This window comes from Cervus canadensis, chromosome 11, assembly GCF_019320065.1.
Source record: "Cervus canadensis isolate Bull #8, Minnesota chromosome 11, ASM1932006v1, whole genome shotgun sequence".
Taxonomy (NCBI): domain Eukaryota; kingdom Metazoa; phylum Chordata; class Mammalia; order Artiodactyla; family Cervidae; genus Cervus; species Cervus canadensis.
In genome coordinates this window covers 72,474,904-72,484,598 of record NC_057396.1, presented here as the reverse complement: position 1 = coordinate 72,484,598, position 9,695 = coordinate 72,474,904, and the positions used below count along the sequence as shown (strand labels likewise).

At 38.5% G+C, this 9,695-nt stretch overlaps 1 protein-coding gene across 1 annotated transcript; it reads right to left on the bottom strand.

The window, feature by feature from the left end:
• Window positions 1-846: 846 nt before the first annotated feature.
• On the bottom strand, window positions 847-1,772 carry LOC122450547 (olfactory receptor 140-like). The gene is given in 2 exon segments (XM_043482917.1): window positions 847-1,340; window positions 1,343-1,772. Coding segments are annotated over 2 exon segments (924 nt in total).
• Between the last annotated feature and the right edge of the window lie 7,923 nt (window positions 1,773-9,695).

Here is a 9,695-nt window from a genome sequence, read left to right as displayed (position 1 = left end):
TGGATGGCATCACTGACTCAATGGACATGAGTTTGAGTAAACTCCAGGAGTTGGTGATGGATAGGGAGGCCTGTCATGCTGCAGTCCTTGGGGTTGCAAAGGGTTGGACATGACTGAGAGACTGAACTGAACTGAACTGAACCCCCACTCCAGTTTCAATGGCTCAATCCTTGGTACAGAAAAAGAAAATATTTCCCTCAGATTCAAGAAAAACTGTGAGCCATAAACATATTTAAAGATATTTAAGAGCAAATGAAGAGTAATTTCAAAATTCTGGCTTAGTTTTTGTGCTAAAAGAGAATTAAATTGTGAATTAGTATTTCCTCCTTTTGTGGGTGTTTCTTTTGTTGAATTTCATAAATTAACAGAAAAAATCAACATTGAGTTTTTCTCTCCCCATCTGTCCCTTTCCCGTGTATCTATCAAGAATTTTCTTTTACTGGATTTATGATAGCCTAAGAAGATACCAGGGATTCTAACATGAACGTCCTATGGAAAAATCAATTTTATACATGTGACATATGTGAGAATTTGGAAAAGCAGCAATAAAACACTGGAGACTAATATACTCTACAATTATTGAACTAGGAGTTTATTGTTTTTGTTTCAATTAAGTATTCTAAAACTATGAATGTGAATATTGAAGCCTTGACAAAGCAATTTAAAAGTTATCAAAATGCTAAATAAACACCAATCTGTTAGTAAATATTCAGCAAATATTATTTTATAGGCCTTTCTTTTTCATCAGCGATCTGCAAAATTTATTAACTTTCTTTCTCACAATCTAAAACAGGTGTAACCCTTCCTATGTATATAAATAATCACTTTCTTGGCATCCTGAATATCCTAAGTGACTCTCTTCTTCAACAGATTGCTCATAGCTTTTTTCACTTCTGTGTTTCTCACTGTGTAAATGATAGGATTTAACATGGGACAGAGGATTGCAAAGAACATAGTCACCCACTTGTCCACAGGGTAAATGGCCACAGGACGTGTGTAGGTGAATATACAAGGACCAAAAAAGAGAACCACTACTATAAAGTGGGAGCCACATGTAGAGAGGGCTTTTTGCCATCCTTCAGAGCCATGGGATTTCAAGGAGTTCCAGATAGCTCTGTAGGAGGTGACCAGGATGACAAAAATAAGCAAACACATGCCCCCACTGTTGGCTGCCACCACCATTCCCAGCCTGTAGGTGTCGCTGCAGGCACGTTCCAACAGTGAGGAGAAATCACACGTGAAGTGGTCAGTGACACTGGGACCACAGAAGGTCAAGTCCACTGAGAAAAGGATCTGGACTGTGCCACGCAGGATCCCCCCGATCCAGGCCATCACCACAGGAGCGGGCAGAGCGCCTGTCACATGACGGTCGTGTAGCGCAGAGGCTTGCAGATGGCCACGTAGCGGTCACAGGCCATGGCCATGAGGACAGTGATCGCTGGTCCTCCCAGGAAGTGCTCCAAAAGGAGCTGAGTCAGGCAGCCTCCCCAGGAGGTGGTTCTCCTCCGGAACAGCAGGTCAATGATCGTTTTGGGCGTGCTCACAGAGGTGAAGGAGGCATCTAATGAGGCCGAGTAAGTGAGAAGGAAGTACATGGGAGCAGAAAGTGTGGGACTGAGGGAGACGGTGATGACAATGAGCAGGCTGGCCAACACAGTAAACAGGAAAATGAACAGAAAGACAACAAAGAGTATTTTTTGCAGGTGTGGATTCTGTGTGAGTCCCAAGAGAACAAATTCAGTCACATTGTTGGGAGGCCTGAGGACATCCATTCAGCAAGTAATACCTTCCTGAGCCTGCATTACCTACAGAGAATAAAGAATGATACTTGTTAATCATGATGGCATTGTGATCTGACTGTCTCAGAATAAAAACAGTGCTATCTCAGTGACTGTGGCGCATATCCTTGGTAATTTGCCCCAGTTCTCCTTTCAAGCCTTTCTTTTTTCCATGATGCTTTCCATTTCTTCAAACACTCAGAGCTTGTCACCTGTAACATTTGATGTTATAATTTACCTAGGACAACATTTGATGTTATAATTTACTGTTAAAGCACTGGGCTCTCTCCATGAGATCTGGATTCTCCTAATGGTTTCAACTCTATGTGACTCTACAAAGTCATCTAAGTGCTCCATACTTCCGTGAATTCCTCTGTGTCTGTGAGGCTAGCAACTGTAATTTTCAGATGTGTCTTTTTTTTTATTATTATTAGTTGGAGGCTAATTACTTTACAGTATTGTAGTGGTTTTTGTCATACATTGACATGAATCAGCCATGGATTTACATGCATTCCCCATCCCGAGCCCCCCTCCCACCTCCCTCTCTACCCGATCCCTCTGGGTCTTCCCAGTGCACCAAATGTGTCTTATAAGCTGAGAAGAGCTACACACAAGTCAGAGTTATTTCCTCTTGCATGAAAATTTGCATTTGAAATCTCACATCTGTGGGAAGAAAAAACATGAACAACAAGTGTGTGTCATAAACAGGGACTTTAGGGAAATGTACATAAGTCCTTGGTAACAAAACTCACTGGTACCTACCAGAACACGTTAGCTATTCAGGTGTGTCTCATCACTGTCCCTACCATAGTGGCTGGCATAATATCCACAGTGTCTGAAACCTATTAGGTGATGAGTGTTTGACACTGAATTGCCCTTCTCCAAGGATCAGCATATACCTCCTTCCCCAAACCATAATCTCAGATGAATTCAAGTGATCTTCTCCTCCAGCTCTGCCCACCTATAATCTCTCTACTTTCTGAGAAAATTAAATAGATGTTTAAAAGGAAGCTGCACTCCAATTTAATAGTTTCTGAGTGAAGAAGTTGGTTTAAAACTCAACATTCAGAAAATTAAGATTATGGCATTTGGTCCCATCACTTCATGGCAAATAGTTGGGGAAACAGTGACAGACTTAAGTTTGGAGGGCTCCAAACTCAATGCAGTTGGTGACTGCAGCCATGAAATTAAAAGATGCTTGCTCCTTGGAAGAAAAGCTATGACCAACCTAGACAACATACTAAAAAGCTGAGACATTACTTTGACAACAAAGGTCTGTCTAGTCAAAGCTATGGTTTTTCCAATAGGCATGTATAGATGTGAGAGTTGGATTATAAAGAAAGCTGAGCACTGGTAAATTGATACTTTTGAATTGTGGTGTTGGAGAAGAGTCTTGAGTGTCCCTTGGACTGAAAGGAGATCCAACCAGTCCATCCTAAAGGAAATCAGTCCTGATATTTACTGGAAGCACTGATGCTGAAGTTGAAGCTCCAATACTTTGGCCACTTGATGCAAAGAGCTGACTCATTGGAAAAGACCCTGATGCTGGGAAAGACTGAAGGTGGGAGAAGAAGGGGACAGCAGAGAATTAGATGGTTGGATGGCATTACCAACTCAATGGACAAGAGTTTGGGTAAATTCTGGGAGTTGGTGATGGACAGGGAGGCCTGGAGTGCTGCAGTCCATGGGGTGGACACGACTGAGCGACTGAACTGAGCTGAACTGACACACCCTCTAAAGTAATTATGGAAATATTTAATTGCCTCTTGGAAAGTTCGTTTTATGAGTCATTTTACTTTCAAGATAATTAGTGTGCTAATTTGTAATTTATATTCTTCAATATTATGTTCCGTGTGTGTGTGTTTTTGTGTGCGTGCGCGCATGCACGCGCTCATGCACGCTCAGTCGTGTCCAAATCTTTACAATCCCATGGACTGTAGCCCCGCCCAGCTCCTACATCCATGGAATTTTCCAATCGAGAATAATGGAATGGGCTACCATTTCCTGTTCTACATACAATTTAACATAGTCATATTCTGTGAATTTACCGTTTCAGTAGACTTGATAAAAAAATATTCTTGCATAGGTGTTCAAAACACAAGGATCAAGTAAAGAAAATCCTTATTTTCAAAGTTCTAAAAATAAGAAAAAAATTAATGAGGAGAACAGAAACAGTTGGCTAGAAAATTCCGTCGGTGCACTATATTATATATATATATTATATATATATATATTGTTGATGCATTATATATATATATATATATATAGTACCCCAACGACAGCAAATAGCATTTAGTTAATTCAGTCACTAAGTCGTGTCCGACTCTTTGCAACCCCATAGACTGCAGCACACCAGGCCTCCCTGTCCATCTCCACTCCCAGAATTTACTCAAACTCATGTCCAGTGAGTTGGTGATGCCATCCAGCCATCTCATCCTCTGTCATCCCCTTCTCCTGTCTTCAATCTTTCCCAGCATCAGGGTCTCTTCCAATAAGTCAGTTCTTTGCCTCAGGGGGTCAAAGTATTGGAGTTTCAGCTTCAGCATCAGTCCTTCCAATGAATACTCAGGACTGATTTCCTTTAAGCTGGATTGGTTGGATCTCCTTGCAGTCCAACGGACTCTCAAGACTCTTCTCCAACACCACAGTTCAAAAGCATCAAGTCTTCGGTCCTCAGCTTTCTTTATAATACAAAATCCATTACTTATTAGTTCCTACTACAAGCTCATTCATTCAAGAAATATTTATTGGATACTTACTACATATATTATGTTGTTGTTGTTGTGTATGTTGATCACAAAATGTCATAAATGCGTCGTTATCAACTGTTACTAATGCCTGAACTTCTATCACCAAACAGCAGCAGCACATCCGTCTGTGATATGAATGACCTTCCCCTCCTTCTCATGCTCTCTCCCATCTTTTATAGCGTCCAGTATCCATCACTCCCAGTTACAGGAGGAGTGGGTGCTAAGTTGCTTCAGTCATGTCTGACACTTTGAGACCCCGTGGACTGTAGCCTGCCAGGCTCTTCTGTCCGTGGGATTCTCCAGGCAAGAATACTGGAGTGGATTGCCATGCCCTCCTCCGGGGGATCTTCCCCACCCAGGGACTGAACCCAGGTCTCTGTGTCTCCCACAATGACAGTCAGATTCTTTACCTCTAGCGCCACCTGGAAAATCCAGTTACAGGATACTCCATTACTAATAGAGTGAGAGAACTGGAGATGTACATTTGTCAAAGAGAAGAGAAGTAAATATAATAAAATGTATTTGGCAAAATGTAACTTTCTCTTTCAAAGATAAATTAATAAAGAACTTTATTTTTAATCATCTAAGATGAAAATTTTATACAGATCTTAAATCAAAGTGCAACAGCTTCATTGCAATCCCCATTCTGAGGTAAGATCTCACAACAGATTAAAATAGACTAGAATGTAAATAAAGTAAGAATTAAACATAACAACTATGAAGAAATATAAATTACTTTTTACCTTTTCTTTGACTCCACAATACTTTTTCAAGGAATAAGCCCTAATGTAAGATATTTTTAAAAGAGAAAGATCACTAGGTATAAATATGTTCAACACAATTATTAAGACCTATGGAAAATTAGAAACAGTGTGGAATATTCAAAAGTGAAGAACAAAATAATTAAAATATAATCACTTTCTTTGAATAATATGTAGTTTTTAGCAAAGCTGCATCTAAAATTGTGCATTATCATTGAAAATTTCTGAAGTTGTAATATTAAGTGGGGAAATTTTGGATGCACGTTTGAGTTGTATAGAAACTCTGTTATTTCATTGTAACTAATTATATTATTCTTCTAATGGATTTAAATATATATTTATAATATAAAAGACCCAAAAATATTTTTACCTCTAAATTGTTAGTACTGTATTTGAGTATACCTCACTTGATGCTTTGTGCACTGAAGAAGGATTTAAATCTCAGGTAAATTTGGATGACCAGTGATTATATGACCTGCAACATGCATTTAAGTATGAGAATCTAAAATTATATAATTTCAAAAAATAATCTCACCTATGAATATGTCTGACATAGCTCCATGGTCAAGCCCCAGGCAGCTTCTAGTTCACTAGGAAAGAAGTGTTAAGTTATAAGATTAAAAATGCCAACTGGCTCAGCTGCAATAAGTGTCTTTGTTGATTTATAAATGGTATCTTTGGATAAGCCTTAAAAACACTACCACATATCCTCTTTTTGGGCAAAGTCTAGGAAGTTTCTTCTCTGTGGCTAATTGACCTCAGGGGTATTTCTCCATCATTAGCAGGTCTTGCCAATAACCCAATTATTTTAAATAAGGCATCTGAACATCTGAGAAGAGCTTTTACAATATTCATCTTTAATTTTAAGCTTCATCCTTAAGTCTACATGAAAACAAAACATCATCACAAAATAAAAAAGCACCAAGATGACCACCTACAAACTTGCATACTTGATACTAAATGAGCTTAAAAACAGAGTATGAATTTTTGATACTATATAAATAAAATACATAGGTGTGTAGCTATCTGATTTTTAGATTTTATCATAATATTTTATTTTTACTGATCTACCAGTCATGGTAATCATCATTTCTATATATTGCTTTCAGGTGCACATTAAATGATTATTATGAACCCTATTATATTATTAACACTTCATGCTAGATAAGGTTTACAGTACTTCTTCAAAATAGTTGTTTCTTGTTCCAGTTCTGGAATTAGACTAACATGATAATAATGAAAATTATTCCATTGTTCAAATATATCCAAATATGGTAGAATGCACTTGCCATTTAAATTTAATCCTGCAGCATACTTACAGAATAAAAAAAATAGGAAATAATGCACACAATTTGTATAAGAAAATGTAAGAAAGGGAATAAAGACACAATTTACCAAGGGAAAATAAGAAGCCATACCACTGAATCTTGGGGTGGGACACTTATCTTTAAATTATATTTTTTATGACTAAAGTGTCATGAGATTCTTATGCTGCCACCAATTGTGAAGCCCACTGTAATTGCTTAGTAAAATAAATAAAGCTGATATTAAAATTATTTGGCAAATAAGTTCAATTCAGAAATATCTTATGTGAAATCACAGCTACTTCAAGATATTAAAATATGCTTTCTTTAATAAGAAGAAAAATAAATTGTAGATGACTCTAGATTGACCCCAGCGATTGTGATCACTGTGAGCAGAATGTGTCATGAAGGAAAACAGTTTAAGAGAACTGAAAACACATGACCAAACCTAATCTGATTGGACACTGTAACATTATCGTTCTGCAATAGTATCTGTGATAGCAGATGCCAAAACAGTTTCAATGAGGACTGTAACCTGTCTAAAGACCTCTGGGGGATATGAATTTTGCAGAAGTATCATCATGGAATTGTCTTGAACTTGCTCTTTCAACACTGGAATAAAAGAAAGTCAAATCACAGAATTAGCATGTACTGACACCATCCCCAACTTCATGAAAAACTGAAATCCATTCAACCATGGCCCATTCAATGTCCGTCCAGCCTTGACTTTAATAGCTATAGTGCTGGGTAGAGAGATTGCTTGAGAACCCCTAAATCTCTCTAGTCCAGCTCCCCAAGGCTTTAGAGAAGCATAAAAGGGCAAGAGAGCAGCTTTAGATGTAAAACAGTGAAGATTGTCCATGAAAATAGTTTTCAAAGAAGAATTCTGGGGCTATGCCAGGCGGTCTGTTTCTGGAATACAAATCTGAGGTGGTTTATGAATCCTGGAGAGATAGTAACAGAGATTCTCCACTCGAAAGGCAAACCAGGAAGAAAGCAGAAAAACAAAAGCCGTGCGGATCAGGTCACAGCTGATCAGGGAGGAGCTGAGGTCTGTTCTGATGTTTGATAGTTTCAGGGACTAATTTCACACAAAGAAGCAGATAGGTATCAAAATGTTCTTATGGGCAGATTCATGAACTTCAATAGGTAGAGAAAATGTTCTCAAGATAGCAAAGCAGTCAAGAGAGAGCTCATGATGTATTAGTCCATCTGAAGGAACTTTCATCCCAGAAGGACATCACCCATGTTGTTTACGAGGCATGAAAAGTTCTGGGAGGTAGGCTGTGGTATCATAACCTTCCAATGTTGCTTCTAATTGAAGTAGAAGCAAAAATAAGAAAATTTATGACAGTAAACATATTAGCTAGGGTAGAAAGACAGAACTTGGAAACAACTTGCAGTTTACCTGAGTAAACTACTTACAGAAATAGGGAGAACTGTTTAAGGCTCTAGAGTATAAAGTTGCATACTGTAAAATAAAACTCATATCTCCTGTTTCCAAAAGTGGTTTTCTTACTCTCTATCATGTATTCCTAATAATACGCTTTCTGAATATTTTTCTATCATGTAGTCCATTAATTTCTCAGATAATATACTATTATGTGTAAAACAGATAGCCAGCGGGAAGCTGGGAAAGATGAAGAGAAGAGGAGAAAGGGGTGACAGAGGATGCAATGGTTAGCTAGCATCACTGCCTCAATGGACACGAATTTGAGCAAACTCTTGGAGATAGTGGAGGACAAAAGAGCCTGGCATGCTGTAGTCCATGGGGTTGCAAAGACTCGGGCACGACATAGCAACGGAACAACGGCAAGATGGGAAGCTGGGGAACACAGGGAGCTCAGCTGAGTGCTCTGGGATGCTCTAGAGGGGTGGGAGGTGGAGGTGGGGCGAGGCTCCAGAGGGAGTGTGTATACATACACTGCTGTAGAGCAGAGGCTGACACTGCCCTGTAAAGCAACAGCTCCCCAAGTGAAAAACAAACACACGGTACCCCTGAAATCAGAGGCTGGACCTTTCTGTCAAAAAAGGGAACTGTACACACTTCTGTGACATATACACACACTCCCATTTTAAAAGCACATTCCAGTTTAGAAAAAAGCCAGAATTAATTCACAACAAAGCCTTCTAAGTTATGTAAGTGAGCTGAGAAATGCTTTCTTTGGTTAACTGTGGAGTATTGATTTTTATCTGGTTTTTATTATTCCTTATAAATAAACTGTGGAGTATTGATTTTTATCTGGTTTTTAAGATTCCTTATAAATAATCTTCTAAAGTAGTTTTCAAAGAAGATTGCAAATTCAAGGAACTAAATGTAAGCCAAAATTCTAACACTTATATAGTAATATGCTTCTTTCTATATAACAGTCCACATCATCCTAGATACTAGTAAGTCAAATAGCTGTCTTAGAAACAATTGCTTAGACTTTTAAGCATAAAAACAACTTTTATGAATATGTATTTATAAAAGACAAGTTTTAAATTCCTGTGATATGAAAGAGGTTCTGATGAAATATCTTTTCTCTGATATCTTTGAAATGGTTGAAAGAGTATCAAAACTGGATTTTGAAGAATGCCGATGTGCATACTAGCTCTGTTTCTGATATTAGACAGATAATTAAATAAAGACTTTCTACTCCTTTGGATTTTGTGTGAAGCCCAATAGGATGAAATAAGTTACACTGTTCCTTGGTTCTGTTTTGTCTGTATAGGAGCTGAAGTTATGTATTAGAACCAGATAAATTACAAAAGAAGAGGGGGGAATTTTTAATGTATTGTAAGTTAATCTTGCCCTTTATCCAATCAATTAAAACAATGTAGGGGTGCTAAGTCATCCCAGTCATGTCCAGGCCTTTATGACCCTATGGACAGTAGCTACCAGGCTCTCTGTCCTTGGGATTCTCCAGGCAATAATACTGGAGTGGGTTGTTATGTTCTCCACAGAATCTTCCCGATTCAAGGATCACACTTGTACCTCTTGTCTCCTGCATTGGCTCTTTACCACTAGCCCCAACTGGGAAGCCCAAACCGTGCGTATAGTGTACCAGTTCATGTCCAATGTGGCAGACACACTGTGATGACCACGTTTGAAAAGGCCTA